General features: G+C 36.8%; 1 protein-coding gene across 3 annotated transcripts in view; it reads right to left on the bottom strand.

The window, feature by feature from the left end:
* ANKRD50 (ankyrin repeat domain 50) overlaps positions 1-16,225 on the bottom strand; it is a 31,998-nt gene extending 15,773 nt beyond the window's left edge. Inside the window, exons 1-2 of one of the 3 annotated variants that reach the window (XM_032858059.1) lie at positions 15,944-16,225; positions 13,451-14,394 (exon numbers count right to left, since the gene is read on the bottom strand). In XM_032858059.1, coding sequence (XP_032713950.1) covers positions 13,451-13,962 — 512 coding nt within the window. In that variant the 5' untranslated portion in view covers positions 13,963-14,394; positions 15,944-16,225. Of the gene's footprint in view, positions 1-12,886; positions 12,980-13,450; positions 14,395-15,943 lie in introns of those variants that run through there. The other 2 variants (XM_032858067.1, XM_032858075.1) reach the window with 2 other exon arrangements.
* Positions 16,226-19,026: the final 2,801 nt, after the last annotated feature.

Here is a 19,026-nt window from a genome sequence, read left to right as displayed (position 1 = left end):
CTACTTCCAACACTTTACCCAAGTCCAAGCACCACTGCCTCTAACCTTCATTTCTACACTAGCCAGCTACTGATTTCCTTGTTTCACCTTCACCAAACCAGTTCTCAACAAAGTAGCCAACATGATCCCTTAAAATCTTAAACCAGACGATGTTACTACTCTGTTTAAAAGACCTGATGTCTTCCAAACTACTGAAAGTAAAAGTAAATGTCCTTACAACAGCCTTGAAGTCCATACATTGGATGGATCCTGTTCTCTACTAGTCTCCTACACATACCCCCTTGCTTATTCTGTTCTAGCCACACAGGCTCCCTTATTTTTCTTGGATTATATTAAACCAGGTTCTACTTCAGGACTTTGCACTTGATATTTCCTCAGTCTGTAATGTTCCTGTCAGAAGCTTCCTTCACAATGCTCTAATCTCCCCTCTGTAAAATAGCAATCTTTCTCTCACAATCTCCCAGCACATAACTACTATTCTCTTTGTCTGATTTTTCACACAACTTTTACTGTCAATTGATATGCTATGTAGTATCTTAATATTTTATTTTTCTACCAACCACCCACTCCAACCCAAAAAATGTAAGCTCAATAAACATGGATGACATTTTCACTTTTACTAATATATCCCAGTATTAAGAATGGCATCTGGTGCATTCCTAGTATCCAATATATAATTGTTAAGTGAATGAATGAATGAATAGAACCAAGTAAAAGTGAGAACTCAAAAAAATACATAGATACATACATGTCTGTATCTCACACTGGTACTATTATAGGTTAATAGTGAAAGACATGCCACCCAACAAATGCCAGTAAAACAATCAAGAATTTTTAAATATTATGACCTAAAAAAGGTAAGCTATAAAGGAAATAATAAAAAATATTCATTTTTTTTTACATTTCAAAACAAAATTTTACAAACAAAATGGCAAGCCACAGGATCAAAGATATTAAAAATAAAAAGCTACCACTTCACGTTCACTTTCTGAAACATAAAGAACTATGAGAATACAGTGTCAGTGACCTAAAAGAGTAATGGAAATTCAAATACACAACACTATAAGAGGATAAACTGATACAATTTTAAAGCATAGTTTGGTGCTATCTCACAGAATTGAAGATGTATATACCTACCTTATGATCCCAAAGTTCACTTCTAACTAGGCAATTTGGAGTCACCCTTCACTACTTCATTTCTAGTATATATCCCCAAGAGAGAATGTTCTGAGAACCACAGTTCTGTGAAAATTTAAAAGCTCAATATATCTTTTGCGGGGCAGGGATTGGGGATGGGGGTGGAGAGTGAGAGCACACCCATGCATGTGAGTCCGGTGGGGAGAAAGGGAAAGAAAGAGAAAGAATCTTAAGCAGGCTCCACACTCAATCACAGAGCCCAATGCGGGGCTTAATCCTATGACCCAGAGAGATTATGACCACAGCAGAAATCAAGAGCCAGACATTTAACCAACTAGGCCACCCAGGTGCCCCATAAAAAGCTGAATACACCTTAAAGGAATATCAACATCACAAGAACAAATGAATTACAGCATAAAGACTGGAATTATATATTGTATAGTAGTTAAATGAATCATGAAGAACCACAAATAACAACATAGATAACATAAAAACAAAAGTTACACAAAAAATATTGCAGCATACTGCCAACAACACAATGCCATTTATATAGAAGAGTGGTTTTGAAAGTGTGGTCTGAGGATCCCTAAGGGATTCCTATACCTTAGAACCTTTCAGGGTAAGAATAAAACTAAGATGTGATTTGCCTTTTCACTCTAGATCACTCTGAAGGATACGGTGGAGTTTTCCAGAGGCCGCATTCAAAAGCAGATATGATAATCCAACTGTCTTTTATTAAGCCTAAAATTAGAAAGAGTTGCAAAAAATGTAAAACAGTGCTCTTAAGTATGTGGTTTTGGGTTTGGTTTTTTTTTTTTTTTTTTTTTTTTTGTCCTTGACAATATATATTCTTTCACTAAAATGTCACTTATGTTAACATGTGATGAATTTATTATTAAATATTTATTAGTACATATTTTTAAAATTCATCAGTTTAAATTTCAAATACAACAAATACTGATCTATAACCCACATAAACCAAGGTTCTTTGAGGTCCTTAATAATTTTTAAGAGTGCAAAGAGAATCTAAAATAAAAAAAATTTTGAGAACTGTTGATATGGAATAAAAAATATAAAATATAAAATATTTTAAATATTAAATAAATATAAATATTAAACTATAATTATTAAATTAAATTATTAAATTATAAATATTAAATAAATATTAAAATAAAATATAAAACTTGAGCATACAACTAATATGTGAATATACATATATATCTCCCTATGTAGTCAAACTGCCTATAAGTTAATCAAACTACATAGATATAGAAAGTAAATCCATAAGAGGGATCATCTTATGGGGTGTGAGATCAAAATTAGTAAGGGATACCTGAGAAGGCTTCCAATGTGGATTATTTTTTTCTTTAAAACAAAACAGAAAACTCAGATTTCAAGCAAATATGGTAAAATAGGTAGGTAGAGGCATATTTGTTTTCCTATTTTATTTACTTTCTGGTATAACTGAAAAATTTCAGGGGTACGAACAATCTATCATTTTCTCCACAAATTCTTTTTCTGCAGCCATTTCTTGTACTTGGTGCCACTAATTTTTATGTTTAAATTCCTAGGAAGCCCATGGTTTGCAAGCTGCTTCTCTCTCTAAATTAGCACTTAATAAACATAGTAATTGAGACTTAAGCTATAAAATTTTTTTTTCCTCCTAGTGAATATGAATTTTAAATGATAATCTCAGAAAGATTTATAAAAATTAAACTATTAAACACAGATGAAACTATGGGTTTACGGGAGAGGCAAAAGGTGGCCTCATGATTCACATCATGTAACATCAGTCTGATACTGTTAAAGAGTCTTCCATTTTATAAAAACTAATTTCAACATGCATTTTAAGAGACTACAAATAAAATAAAAAATACTGGTTCCAATGGATTCTTATCATCTAAACTATATAATCTCTCTACATCAATTGCTCCACAGAAAAATATGCACTATTTCAAAACTGAATATGGTAGAGCAACTCAAATTATCAATACGAGCAAATTTATAATGTTTTAAATTAAAATAGTTATTCCTCAATTCAAGAAATAGTTACTGAGTCTCTATTATATTCTATGCCCTGGAGATAAAAAGGGAACAAGACAGGCAAGCTGTCTCCTCATTCCAGTAGGTAGGCATAAAGTCAAAGTAAACAAATGCACAAAATAATTTCAGATCAAGTTAGGAACTGAAAATTAAGAAATAAAACAAAGTGGGATGGTCTGATTTAAGAAACTGACTGGGTGGGGAGATTTCTTAAAGACTCGATGGAAAGGAAAGGCTCTCTGAGGAGATAACATTAAAGTAGGTTGATATCTAAGTGATATCAGATCAAGTAGTCATATAAAAATCTGCTTGCTGGAAACTGACTTATTTCAAAGCATATTAAGGTAATGATGTGGAAAAAAAGCAATGAACAAGGATGAAAGTGGTACAAGCTGAGGTCAAAGGCTAGGCAAAGAAGGGACCATGTAAAGATTAGACTTTATTCTAAAGGTAGTGAGAAGGCATTGGCAGATTTTAAGCAGGTAAGTAATATGATCTGATACTCTAACTCCTTTGTGAAGATAAGCGAGATGAATAGAGATAGCAACAGGAAGACCATATTGGGAGGCCAGTGCAGGAATCTACACAAAAAATAATTGGAGTAGCAGAAATGGGGCTGCAGAAGTGAAGGTATTTATTTTACTTGAATTAAAACAAAAGTAGTTAATGAATTGAGTGTAGGGGATGAATGAAATTGAGGAATCAATGATTTCTAAATTTTTGATGAAAATTATGGATTTCCTATTTGAAATATTATTTCCTTAGCTTTTTTATCATTAGTTATTTTTACAATAGTGGTATATTACTGGTTCCATACCTTTCTCATCCTCTTTGAACTGAGAAGCTTGCCACAACAGGTCCTTCTCACGGTCATAGTAGAAGCAAAGAGGATAAGCCCAACTACTCATGCTCACTTTAAGCCTGTTTGGATCATGTCTACTGACATCCCACTGGTCAAAGCAAATCACGTGCTTGAGCCAAATGGAAAAAGGCAGAGAAGCATATTTCTCCTCTAGTAGAAGGAACTGCAATATCATGGCAAACCCCAAGAATACACAGAAAGATGAAGATCAAAAACAAATACTTCAATCTATAACAATTTCTTTTCTTTTTAAGATTTTTATTTATTTGGGGGTGCCTGGGTGGCTCAGAAGGGTTGGGCCTCTGCCTTCGGCTCAGGTCATGGTCTCAGGGTCTTGGGATCGAGCCCTGTACTGGGCTCTCTGCTCGGTGGGGAGCCTGCTTCCCCTCTCTCTCTGCCTGCCTCTCTGCCTACTTGTGATCTCTCTCTGTGTGTCAAATAAATAAATAAAATCTAAAAAAAAAAAAAAAAAAGATTTTTATATATGTTTGATAGAGAATGAGCATAAGCATGGGGAGAGGCAGGCAGAGGGAAAGGAAGCAGCAAGCAGCAGACTCCCCACTGAGCAGGTGGCATGAATTGGGTCTGGATCCCAGAACCCTGGGATCATGACCTAAGCCAAAGGCAGATGCTTAACCGACTGAGCCACCCAGGCACCCCAATGTATTACAGTTTTTATGTATTCAAATCATGAGTCATAATTGTAAAAGGTCAGCAGCTTCTGGAAAGCTCCAAATTTTTTTTCCAGATAATAAGTAAGATATAATTAGTTCTCTTAATTAATACTTATTTTTTAAATTAAGCAATTACATGAGCACTTAAGATTCTATTTTATTACCAATGACTATATTTATTATTTTTTTTTTATTTTTAAAAAAGATTTTATTTGAGACAGAAAGTGAGCACAAGTGGGGAGAAGGATCAGAGGGAGAAGCAGACTCCCCATTGAGCAAGGAGCCTGATGCCTGGCTTGGATCCCAGGACCCTGAGATCATGACCTGAGTCGAAGGCAGACACTTAACCGACTGAGCCACCCAGACACCCTTCCAATGACTATATTTAACTATGCATGTATATAGTAAAAACAACAACAACAACAACATTACATTAGAATATATCTGAGATTAGAGGGACACCTGAACAGCTCAGTCAGATAAGCATCTGCCTTCGGGTCATGTCATGATCCTGGGGTCTTAGGATCAAGCCCCATATCCGGATCCCTGCTTGCAGGGAGCCTGCCTCTCCCTCTCTTCCCCATTCGTGCTATCTCTCACATTCTTTCTCAAATAAATAAATACCATTAAAAAAATGTGTTTCTCAGGTTAGAATAACATGAAAGAGAGAAATTGACTTATAATTTAAGACATTTATGTATAGTATGGTCAAAGACAAAACTAGAACAACGTAGAGTAAATAAACAATCAGAATATACTTAAAGGTGCATTTTTTTAAATGTTAAGCTCCATACCCAACATGGGACTTGAACTCACAACTGTGAGATCAAGAGCCACCTGCTCTACTGACCAACCCAGTCAGGTGCCCCTTAAAAGGTATTTTTAAGGGCAGAAAAGTATTTACTTATTTTATTTCATAAAATCAAACCATTTTATCATATGGAAAACATTTGATTTCATAAAATTTTTTTTAAAACATCAAAAATGCTCGGGGCACCTGGGTGGCTCAGTGGGTTAAAGCCTCTGCCTTTGGCTTAGGTCATGATCTCAGGATCCTGGGATCGAGCCCTGCATCGGGCTTTCTGCTCAGCTGGGAGCCTGCTTCCTCCTCTCTCTCTGCCTGCCTCTCCACCTACTTGTGATCTCTGTCAAATAAATAAATAAAATCTTAAAAAAAAATCAAAAATGCTAAAAACAAGGTGAAGCAAAAAACAAAACAAAAACAAAAACAAAAAATCTGCAACATACATGACAGAAAGTTCATATCCTCTCCCTCTCTCCATATATATATATGGGAAGTTCTTACTAGACACTGAGAAAAATAAGACTATTCCTACTTTTCACATCTCTTACCCACATTAACACTGACTTATACACTTAAAATGTTTCTTGAAACAACAAATGAGCTTGTGTTCTCTCAGCAGTTTTGGAAACATGGTACCTACTTTAGATGGAATAGAATGAAATTATCAAGAACTTTTAATAAAGGTAAGCAGGGAAATTTGAATTTGCAGTATAGGTTAGATTTTCACAATCTCAGAGAAATGACCTAAAGAAAGCACTATTTTATTAAGGCTAATCGGCCAACTATGAACAAAATGAATTAGAATATAGAGGCTAAAATTAAAAAGATCAACTAGGAGTAAATGAATAAATATTCTAGATGAGGATAAAAGATTCAAGAAACATTCTAAGAAAATGATTAAATACTTTAGAATAAACTAATAGAAAATAATCAAAGAAAACTCTAGAAACAAACTGAGGGCAGTGCTTCTTAAATTTCAATGTGCACTGGATTCACTTAGGAAATGGGTTAAAAGGAACATTCAGATTCAACAGACCTGAGATTCTGCATTTCTAATAACTTCCAAGAGATGCCGATAATATTGACCTTAAGACCACACTTAAGTCTAGGAAGTAAGAACTAAGAAACAACTTAGATACTAAGAGTCCATTTTCCCAGAATTCCAGATAATGACCAAGTTTCATATTAAATGCTTTCATCCTGTATCCTTCCATCTTGGCAGTTGCTAAAGTTGCATTTTTACATTTATTTTTGTGAATATTTGTCCAATGTGTATTCCCCCCCCCACCCCCCCACCCCCACACACACTTAACCCAGTGTCCTGTTTGGCTCACGGCTCTAGCTCTGACACTGAGCGTATTTCTGGCACCCAGCAGGTGCAGAATATTTGTTTCAGAAATAAATGAATGAGCCAATGAATAGAAACGCTGAAAGAGATGCTGATTTGAAAAAGACAGAAAGGTTAGTGAAGAACACTCCAGTGAAAAGATACATGTTGATCAGGGTGAGGATAAAGGCTATTGATGTAGATTTCATTGCCATCATATTAGATATGACCATTGGTAGCCACATAAGTAAATAAAATTATTAAAGGAGCATGTATAAAGAGAGAAGAACTAAGTAAGATTTGTTGGACAAACACTCAAAGAGAACCTAGAGGGAGAGTGACCAAACAATGTAGTCAGGGGATTTTGAAAGGAAGAAATTACAGATAATGAAAAAAGTTCTAGGACTTATCATCTAAGGCTAAGATGAGAGAGCAATGAGTTCAAAACCTACACTACATAAATATCTTTCTGTGGGTATGTATATATAGAAGTCAAACATCAGTAAGTTAAAAAATGAGGTCATAGAAGTAGTACTTGCATATATAAATTCGAAGTATGAAGATTTGGTGGGAAATTTTTAAAAAAATCATTTTTTTTTCCCCAGAGGAACAGAAAACATGTTCGTGTCTGAAAATGCCAGTAGAAGCCAGGCTGGATATATAAACAAATGAAGTGGTCTTGGAATAGAGTAACAGAGTTGGGGGAACTGGTGTGTAGGTCCCATCTAAAGACAGCACTTAACTCAGCTCTACCAAATAACTGATTCTAAAGAATGAGAACCTAATATTGTCAAATTTCCTTTTGTTTTTTTTCAAGAAAAACTAAAAATCTGGATGTGTGTGTGAAATTTCCTGAATTGGGTAAAAAATATTCTACTTGTAGGGTATAACTTTACTCTCTCTGGTCTAAAAAGAAATTCTGAGTTATTAAGAAGTAAATCAAAGAATGGCCAAGTAGAACTAAAAATATAACTGAAATTAAACAGTAAAAATATGGAGCAATACGGGGGCACCTGGGTGGCTCAGTGGGTTAAGCCTCTGCCTTTGGCTCTAGGTCATGATCTCAGGGTTCTGGGATCGAGCCCCACATCGGGCTCTCTGCTCGGCAGGGAGCCTGCTTCCTCCTCTCTCTCTCTCTGCCTGCCTCTCTGCCTACTGTGATCTCTATCTGTCAAATAAATAAATAAAGTCTTTAAAAAAATAAAAAAAAAGAATATGGAGCAATATGTTATGTCATTATAGCAGAAGTGATTAAAGGTAGTGGAATGGTTCAGCAAATGATAAAGAGTACCAGGAATGGGAGCCAAAGGTAGTAGCTCTTAAGATATGAATATAAAAGAGAAAGTACCCATCAAGGGTAGAAAGAAAAGGTTTTAGGAAGGGAAAGAGGGAGGACTTGAATGAATGGAAGTCCATCTTAAAGTGAATAACATGGTTAAAAATTGGAAAAACAGACAATTCAGTGAAAAATGACTACCTTAGACTATAACGAATAAAGAATTTTGATTATGAAAATTACATTAATCCATTTATTTTATTTAAAAAGTGAACCGTAAAGACACTTTACAAGATCTTTTAATCTGATAACATCTAAGAATGGATAGTGACAGTTAGAAATTATTAGTAGTATTAGTTATACAAGACAGATAATGGAAAGGGAATATTTTTCCTTGAAAATACCCCAAAACTGAGGGTAAGAGGGAAGCGCACATTCCAGTCTCATTCTGTTCTTAGTCCCTTTGTTGAGTATGCCAAAAATACTTGGAGCCAGTTAAGACAGAAGATAGACATCTGGCCACTTAAAACTATCTGGACTAATGCCATATTCATACATGCTAAAGAACAGACACAGCAGGTTAGTAAATTAATAATCACTGTATCAATCTGATCTGCATTGAAAACTGACCTAAATAATATAACATTTCAATTCCCTTTCTTACACAAGAACTTCAGCAGTCCTTCAATTAGGTTCAAACATATTCTAGAAGGGTAAGTAGCATTATTCACTCATTCAGATGATAATCAGTTAGCACTTGCTATATGCAAAGTGATATTCAAAGCACTATGGTAAATATAAAAAATTAATCAGTCATGAATAATGTCATGAAGAAGCATATGCTTAATAGAGGAGATAACAGAAGAGATATGCATAAATAGCCAGAAAAGAAGCTAAAAATCTAAAGAGATACAAGTGAAAAATGATATATGTTCAAGGAGAAGGAAATAAAAAGACGAGAAAAAGGATTCAACCATTTGAGGATTCCTAACTGACATAAAAAACAAATGTCAGTTTGGTCTTCCAGTTTCCAATTCTTTTCTAACAAGCATTTCGCTACTAACATTTAGCATTTTCTTGCTAAATTCTCAAAGTTCAGTCAGTCATCCTAATTCTTCATCACAATTTTATTCCATTTACACATTACACAGAACAAAGTCTTTTTACTAAGGAAAACTAATATCACACATAGAAAACTCATACCTGGTCCTGCATATTGTTAACTAGAAATAAAAACTAGAAAATGGTATCTACCAGGAACAAAAATTTGTATTTCCCACTACCACATCTGTCTAAATCTCCGAGAACATCCTTGGGTTTAAGGATCATGACAGAAAGGTTCAGAAAGGAGATTCTGGCTGAATGAAATAACCATGTCCAGCTGTTTTTAAGCCAGTCACAAGATCTGAAACTACTACTCTCTTTCTCACATTCCCTAACTTAGATACCTTGACACGCCTGTCAAAAATAATTGTAATTTGTTTACAGTTTTATGACTACCAGAAGAGTCTAACACTAACTCTAGAAAATACACAAAATACACAAAGTTTTGCAATAAGAGCCTGAAGGGGAAAAGGCAAAATGAAAGAAACCACCCCTAATTCTAAAGTAAAAATGTAATTGTCATAGACTTAGTTCCATCAACAGAAATGAGAAAAAAATTCTAAACACAATAACAATAGCTTTGCAACTTAACCAATTAAGAGAGAAAAATGAAAAAGGGGAAAAAAAAATTAATGGGTCTTCATTCATCATTCCCTTTGGATCATATAATTCCTTCCAACTAGTGTTTAAACATTCACGTGTTGCATGAACACTATAACAAGGATTTACCCCAAATATTACTTCTTTATAGAAATAGGATAAATATTACTCTAAGAATTTGAGCTCCATGAAGGCAGGGCATTTTGTCAGTTTTATTCACTGACTTAACTCCAGCTGGACTCTACTTAACACAGAGTAGGTTCTCAATAAATATCTCCAGCTGAACTGTGCTTAAAACACAAAAGACTCTCAAATATTTGATGTAAGAATGAATGAATGTCAGAAGAAATCTTGTGACAACTAAATCAAAAAATCAAGATAGTATATCTTGTGAGAATGGAAAGAAAGCAGCAACATTTAACTAGATTAAAATAAAGTTCCTCTTATTTTTATTATCATATAGTAAAAGACCAGTAATTAACAAGTTACCACGCAGGTGTAAGACCTGTAATCATGTAAGAAGATTTTTTGCGGTATTACATATTCTATCTAGTATCATTAAAGATAAATACTAGGGAAAAAATTAGGAAGTAAACTGAAATGTATAAAACACATTTGATACTGAATCACTTCTTTGCAATTTCCCCAACTTTGTGGATCTGTGACGAAGTAATATTTTTATCAATTTTCCAATTATTATATACTATTAAATTGTTTCACACATGAATATATGAAACCATCAATATTACCATGTGTTCAATGTTAAAAAAGTAACAATACAAAAATGGTTTTGAGTGAAAAAAAATTTTTTTTGAGTGAAAAAAAAGTGAAAAAAAATTTTACTTTGCTTATATTTCATCTCCTATCATGTTATAATAAGCTTTGATCTCTCCCTTAAAATAATTTATTGAAAACAACAATTGCCTACCTGTTGAATTACATTTCTCCCTGCCTAAATAAAATAGGGTCCTATTAAAATTCTCTAAAGGACTTTCTTAACAAATCAATCACCAATAAACCTAAAATAAAATCTTGACTGTTTCAAAAGTAAAGGCTTAGATCATCTAATGCCATAGACTATGCAAAAATATTTCTCTTTAGCTATGACTTGTATTCTCAGATTTGCATTTATTTGACTATGGTTATAGTAGAGCTTCACAGTCTTAGAGGAAATGTATTCTATGAATTATCAGAAACAGTTGTTACAATACCAGAGTTACCTAATTTATTTAATGATTACTTACTTTAATGATGAAGAAAGTAACCCAGGTTTCTGAAAGATCCAGGAGGAAATTAAAAGCACCAAAATGTTCCAAATAGAAAGACTATATTTCCATTATCATTTGGGAATACAAAGTGATTAGTTACTTCTGTCAGTCAGAAAATCGGGATTGGTGTGGTTTTTACAAATATCTCTAATTGCTTCTTATTTCCCTTCCAATTAGTTAATAACTAAAATACACATAGAGGAAAAACTAGGAGTATCATCTCAGTAGAAGGACGTTTTCTCAAAAAAATTTATGATACCATACATAAAAGTCTGCTCAAAATTGGAATATAGCAAAAATATACAGTTATTGGACATGATTTGCAATATTTAAGGACATTTGAAATTTACACATAAATTCCAAGAAAATAAACTGTGTAATTACCTACTTTAGTTGGACTAAGTTCAGCTTAGTTAGCTAAGTTCTTTGAAACTGATTTCCTAAGGTGTTAAATCCAAATAACTTATAAGAAATGAAATCATAAAAAATGAAAATTCAGCTCTTCAACTAGTGATAGGATCTTCACAAAAAGTAGGAAGTCAACAGGAAAAGAGTTGTTTAGGTACAGAGACTTTACATCTCTTAAAAAGTAGAGATTTATATATATTAAAGATATCACTGATTCCCTATTTAAAACCGCCCACTGAACCTGGTATTTCATGTCTGTGCACCAATATCACCTAACAGATTTACTTGTTATTTAAAAATGATCTAATAGTTTTAACCCCGATGTTAGTGGCTAAAAGCAAAAGGTAACAGATCTGTCCTGAGTTTTACTGGACTGCACTTATACATTAAAAACTCAGCAATAATATCACACCTCTCAAAGACACATCCCTTTGGGTGACTTTAATATATACCCATCCCATGTTTGAATTCCATACCACTAAACATAAAGATAATTCTGTACTACTACTGTATCACTTAGATAGGTAATCTGAAACCTACACTCAAATCACAACTGTGACACACACCCCTGTCCTCCACAAACTTCTAATCTTCTCTCCCCTTCAAGTCCTTCAAAGAATTTCTATGATTACAAATCTGTATTCAAATACACATACTTCAAATCCCAGCTCTGCCACTTACTAGCCTTTAACCTTGGATAAGTAACTTAGGCTTTCTGTGCCTCGGTTTCCCCATCCATGAAATGGGAATAATAATAGAATCTATTTCACAGGATTGCTATGAAAATAATTTAGTATTTGTAAATCACTTAGAACAGTGACACATAATGTTTGCTATATAATTAATATTTTCAATATCACTTAAAATTAATAGATTCCATATCATTAGATAATGAGGACATCATAAAAACAAACATCACTCCTTTCATAACAATTCAAATCCTGCTTAAATGACTCCTAGAGACACACAGAGAAACAGACATAGGGTCACACATACATACACGTATGCTAATCTCTACCGCACCATATACCTGCAGCTTTGGGGAACAAACTTCTGCCTGCTAAGAACTATTTATTGTGAAGGGATCAAAGTGTATGCAAACGAGTCATTCAAGCAGCAGTGAGGCAAGAGCAAGCACAAAAATAACAATCTGCTGACTTCTTTTACAATGAGCAGAGGGGTGATATGCAAAAAATTCTTTTCAAGGAATCATGTTTTCTTCGCTCACTTGCTCTCTTCTTAGACCAATCAATTTACCAATGGAAAAATGCTTACTTGAAGTTAGGAAAAAGTTGTTTTTCATACTGCTCACTAAAAGTACTAAAATTACGCCAGATTTTCATTATTTTATAAATATCACATATTTAAAAGCACCACTTAACTTTTTGTTTACATGATAAGTGGAATACATCCCAAAACACAGATTTTCTTTAGATTTTCAATGGCCAATGATCTTTCAAAAAGAACTTGCTTCACTTAGAGAAATAAGAATACTATAAGCAAAAAAGATTCTATGCTGAGAGTTCCTTTAAATTCAGTGCCATATATAGTTCACCCTCCCTGAAACTGTAGCCTCTTTTCCAGGCAGCTAAGTGGTTTTCTCTACCACAAGAACAAATAATCCCTTACCAGTTATAGATAACATTAGAAAAGTAAATAAACAATTGCCATAAATTTGAAAAAAAAATTAAATTCCTGCAGTGCTTCACATTGTTATTAGAAAGTAAAATAAATTACTTTTAATCCATATCCTGTGCAACACAAAGCTTAAATTTTGTTTCCTTCAATACTCAAAGTAAACATGTGTATTTACAACTACAGATTATCCCCAAATGTGCAGGTACCCCATAAAATTTTAAAAACAGACAAAAATACAGACCAAAAAAAATCTAGAAAACATTAATTTTTGCTTAGAAACCACAACATCATGGCATTCTTACTGTTACCTTTTAAACGCTTCAGCTGGGTTCCTTTCACATTCTCCAGGCTGTAAGAGGCTTTGGACTGCTGGATCCCTTAGCTTATCCTCATATCCTTGGAGTAGTCCACTGCGGCAGATCTGGGCAACTAGACCTCTAATAAACCCTCCAACACACAAAGTATCAGAGTCTTGGGCTTTGCAGAAATGAAAGGCCAAAGCTTGGCGATGTAAACCTCTCTGCAAGCTTGCAGGTGAACTTGGCCACAACAGCTCAGTACATAGGGCTGTCTTGCCACTGCCAGGCCCTCCTACCAACAACACACCCCAGGCAGCTCCTTTTCCAGAGACAACACTAGCATTATTCCCAGAATTCATTACAAGGGATGGTGTGTTGACAGCACTATTGCAGCAGTTAGTTTTCTCCTGGAGGCAATGCTGAAGCTTGTGGAAAACCCACTCCCTACAGTAAAACTGCTTCCCCTGCAGTAAACTCGTTTGAGCCATTTTGCAGACTTTCTCTTCCCAAGGATTAGTCATAATAGCTTCCTTATCTTCAACATTTGCTAGATCCTGGATACATCAACACAGGTCTTTACATCCATTAGGACATAACTTGCAAATTAAGTTGACTTTGAATGATACAGTAATGAGTTACAGTAAAACTCAACAGCCATAGATGCCGTTTGCCAACAGAATGTGCATGACTTTGACTCTTTACTCTTGATTATCAGCAGAGATTTTATTAGTTTAACTGTTGAACTGGTGGAAAATTGCCTGGTTCCAAAGCGTGGCAATACTTTCCCTAAATCTTGATTGGTCACATAACTCCATGGTTATATCTTAGAGTTTATGTGATTGTGGATGTTTCAAGTGTGCAGATGAGACAATACATCTGGAAAACTAAAGAGAATGCCCAATCTTTCAATTTGTACAAAATGCTTCTCCAAATTCGAAGTGTTAATTCTGTATCTGAAAATTAGATGCAGAAAAGATGTCTATTATAGTAAATGCCATCAAAGAGGTTACATGTATACAGTAGATGGGTAGTTCTACATTTCTTGTTGAAGGACAGTCACTCAAAGTACTAGACCTTAACCAGTTTTAGGCATCTGGGCAATTGCCAGGGAGGGAACTGTTTCAGATTATGTGGCAGAAATGATAGTCCACTGTTACCACCTTCTTAATCCAAAGCATTCAAAAACTGCATTTTCAAGAGAGTAGATTCTTAATGAATCTGTTCACAGCTTTCTAGGTTCAAGAGAGCTGGCAAATCAACAATTTCCACAAATAACTAAAATAAAACAACAATATCTTAGTGCAAAATATCGTGTGTTAAGAGCTTGTTTACTTAAAAGTTTACAAAGGATACAATTTGTGAGTTAAAATAATCTCAAAAATCCATATACTTAAAAAAATCCATATGCTTCATCTTTGGTACTTTCAAAAAGTTGGACAATTGCCCCCAGAATCAAAATTACATTTTCCTTTCTGTATTCTACTTCTTCTATGGTTATGATTCCCAAAGAGCTGCATTTTTATCAAGTTACCCTAGATTAAAACAAACAAACAAAACTGTGTAAAAAGGAAAAAAGAAAAAAAAAGGCTTTATGCACACACAGTAACATCCTTAACTCTGGCCAAAAAGGTCTTTCCGACTAGCTTGGTAGAACAGCGCCAGTTAAAGGAAGCTCTATTAAACTGCACAGTCCAGCCAGTCAAGGATTCCGTTTACTCGACTAGTCACACTTCTTTGTTGATAGTTTGCAAAACCTAGGGGATGATTACCAGGGTTGTGGCTGGATGGGAATGGGTTAAAAAACAAAACAAAACAAAAAACTGAGGGGAGGATGGGGATGATCTTAAACGATAAATCTAAACACCAGTACAATGTGAATTCTTCCTTCCTCTGCGCTACAGATAAACGTTTTGGATTGGGATGAGGATTGGAATCTACTACTGTGGCCGGAGAAAAGGCTGCTGGGGAGAATTTCTTCCCACGCAGAAAAGGGATAAGTAGAGTGCTCCAGGGCTGGTTGGTGTTTGCCTACAGTTCCGGCCTCTAGTTTCAGCTGATAGACAAAAGGAACTCCGGGATTCCCAGAGACGGGAACCACCTTCGGTTTGAGCAGCCAGGAGCCACAGGGGGGCCACCTCGGAGAAGACACGGACTGAGGTGCAGCTTCTACGCTGAGGTCTTCCCTTCCAGAAAGCTGGGAACGCCCCAAACACCCCGCCCCGCCCCGAGATTTTGGGGTGTGTCTTTTGAAGGGGGAGGGGGTGCCCGACGTCCTTGCCAATCCCACCAGATGAGGGGTCGCCTCCCTGTTGGTGTCCAGCTCTGCGCCCCCAACAACACGCGCCGCTCCCGCCCCCGCCCGACCCACCGCGGAACGTGGGGAGAAGTCGGTCTGGGGCCGGAGACCATCCGGGTGAGTCAGGTTCGAGCCTAGCCAAAGCCCCCAAGCTTCCGACCTGAGAAGGGGCCTCGCTTCTATTCCCGCTGCCGCCCCTCAGTTACCTCGGCCCCAGCCGCCGCCGTGGCCGTTGCCGCCCCGGCGGACTCTAAGCCCCAGACACTTGCTCCTCTGAGAACCCGCGACCGCCAGCGCTCCTTGTACTCCAACTGCAGCCGCCTCCTTCGCTCGGCCTGGGGTTCGCTCTCCGGTCCAGATTCGCCTGTTGGCCCCCGGCAACTGCCAGTTCCAGCTGCCCCAGCAGCCTCGGTCGTGCTCCTCCCAACCCCCACCAGCCAACCGCCGCCGCCGCCGTCAGGGCAGTGACTGTCTCAGGCAGCCCGGGACTCGGCCGGCTCCGCCCCGCCCCACTCCTCGGCCCCGCCCCCACGCCCAGGCCCCGCCCCCCAACCGCTCGCCCTTTCTTCGCCCGCCCGCTCCTCCCCTTGCCCCTCCCCTCCCCCTACTGCGCCCACCCGTCGCCGGCAGTGCCTGGGCGTGTGCGGGCGCCTGGACTCCAGTCCCCGCGTCGCTGGGGAACCTTTGGGGAGCGGGGGGTGGTCTTGGGGCCCCGCCTTTCGGAGGGGCGGAGAAAGGGGCGGGGGCTGCGTTCTCACGTCCCCGAGCTCACGCGAGTCGCTGCCCCCACCCACCCCGTCACCACTCGGCCCTGAGCCTTTCTTTGTCTTCCAGGCCGGAGGGACTCGCTGGCTTTGGGGGCCATATCCGCTCCTGGGAAGGGCAGTTGGGCGGGCAGAGTTCCCTCTTGCCTCTCCCTTAAACCCCTTGTTCGAAAAGACCACTCCAGACCCGTCCTATTCTTCAGTCGTCCGGGTTCCCTTTCAATCCATTAAATTTCTCAGTCTGGGACAGAGAAGCAAGGAAAGGACTGGGAAGAATATTGTAAAAATAAAAAAATAGTAGGGGTATAGGGCGACATTCCCATCCGCCTCATCAAAAGGACATGGCCTCCCACCAGATGTAGTTGAAAGTAGTCATGATTCGGTCTCAGGCTCCTGCCCTCCTGGGTGGTTGGATGACCTGCAGGGGCCACTATAGGGGAAAAAGTCCACAGTGGAGGTTAGACTGTAGAATCAGATAAACTGCCTTAGAGGGCCTGACTATAGGTAGTTACTGTTGAACTAGAGAGGCCAGTTGTTTGCACTCTCTTGGACCTGGGTTCTTTTATTAGATTCCACATTTCTGCTGGGAAGGTAAATGTACTGTCAACTGAGAGAGTAGAAAATGTGCTATCCTTATTGTTTCATTATTTTTGGTAAAGCCATGCGCTCTCCATCTCCCATTCACTATTAATTTGAATGTTTATTTCCCAAATATTAAACCAGCCTCCCATCTGTTTTCTCTGGAATTTCAAAATACAGCTATCACACGTAACTAGAAAGTCAAAACCAAATAGATTGTGCTTGTGCTTAACCTTCCATTCTGTTTATTCCTAGCCTATCCATGGCATTTTGAAGCTTGATCTTAGTATTTAATTCATTTTTTGTGACTCCTGAGGTTCTTTTCTAAAGTAGAAGAAAAAAAGGCAAAAGATACAAATTCTCCAGAATTAGAGAGTTGAAAATTGATTTTTTAAAAAAATACAATTTTTATTTGCATTTGCTTAAGCAATTTTAATTACCACTCAGCTTGTTTGCCACACAGCTTTATAGTCATCTAGTCCTTCAATTTCATGGCTGTAATATTATATGTTTAGAAAAATTACAAATAAGTATGTACATCATACTATCATTTCCATTAAACTATTTGCTAATACAATAATTAAAATAATTTCTGCCCAATAGAGAGAGAAGTTATGGAAACTTGGGTTTAGTAGGCCTAATTTTTTTATGATAACCAACCATCTTAGAATGCTGTTTGAAATACCATTAGGGATAACCGAGCTGTAATAATCTTCAGACTCGTTTAGAAAATTTTTTGACTTTAAAGTTTATTTCACATTTCATTTTGATGGCTTTTTGCTTTCCCTAATAAAAAAATCTCTGAAGAGCAGGAACTATGTCCTACACAGCCTTGCATTTCCAACACTAAGCAAGGTTCCCAGGATGTAAAGCCTGTCTGTTTTTTCACTCCACACTTAGAGACTTCCAATGTACCTGATATTATGTTGAGCTTAGTGATAGGTTATACACAACTGGCAGGATGAACACAGTTTCTTAAAGTCTGGGGGACTATTGCAGGGCAAAGGAATCTTCGGATTACTTTAGCCTTCCTTTCTTTTTGGAATATCCATTTATCACCCCAATTTTTGATATGAAGCAATGATGTTTTTTGTTTTTTCAACCTGTTCTAGACTATATTGCTGCCTTTAAATCTCTCTCACCAAAAGCTGAAATCTCCATTGCTGGGAAGTATGTGTGTGTGTGTGTGTGTGTATGTGTGTGTATGTTTGTGTGTGTACACTTAGTGAGTCTATTTATTGACCTAACCAGGACTTTTTTTTTTTAAGATTTTATTTATTTATTTGAGAGAGAGTGAGGGAGAGAGAAAGCAGGAACAGGGACAGACAGGGAGGCAGACTCCCCTGCTGAGCAGGGAGCCCCATGCAGGGCTTGATCCCAATACCCTGGGATCATGACCTGAGCTGAAGGCAGATGACCAACTGACTGAGCCACCCTGGCACACCTAACCAGGACATTTTTTGAGAACAAAAAAACAGAAAGACAATAAAATTAATTAAAATTGTATAATTCTTAGATATATTTCTTTATTGACTGGAAACTTGATTGTATTATATTTAGTGGAGATATCGAATAGTTCTATTCAAGCATTATTTTCCAAAAATATAACAATTACATATATAAACACATAAATATACATTTATATACAACATGTTATGACTTTTTTAAATCAATTACATGAATGCCAAAAATAGCATAAGCAGCATACTCACTCTTAGTTCTTATTCACATACATTAATCAACTTCAGTATATTTTTTCTAACACCATACTGATATTTTTCCAAAGAATGCATTTTTTAAGACGTAGTTTTCCTTATTTTTAGTCTGTTCATAAAAATTGCCTGAATTTTCCTTACATTTGAATAAATTTGAAATTTTTGACACCGTCAATGCTTCTCTGTAGACCATGGTATTTTTAATGGAAAATTTTCTCTCTAAGTGCTGAG

This window comes from Lontra canadensis, unplaced genomic scaffold, assembly GCF_010015895.1.
Source record: "Lontra canadensis isolate GAN:19392208 unplaced genomic scaffold, GSC_riverotter_1.0 scaffold1, whole genome shotgun sequence".
NCBI classification, from domain to species: Eukaryota; Metazoa; Chordata; class Mammalia; order Carnivora; family Mustelidae; genus Lontra; species Lontra canadensis.
The sequence above is the reverse complement of the archived record's forward strand: the minus strand, read 5'-3'. Positions and strand labels throughout refer to the sequence as shown.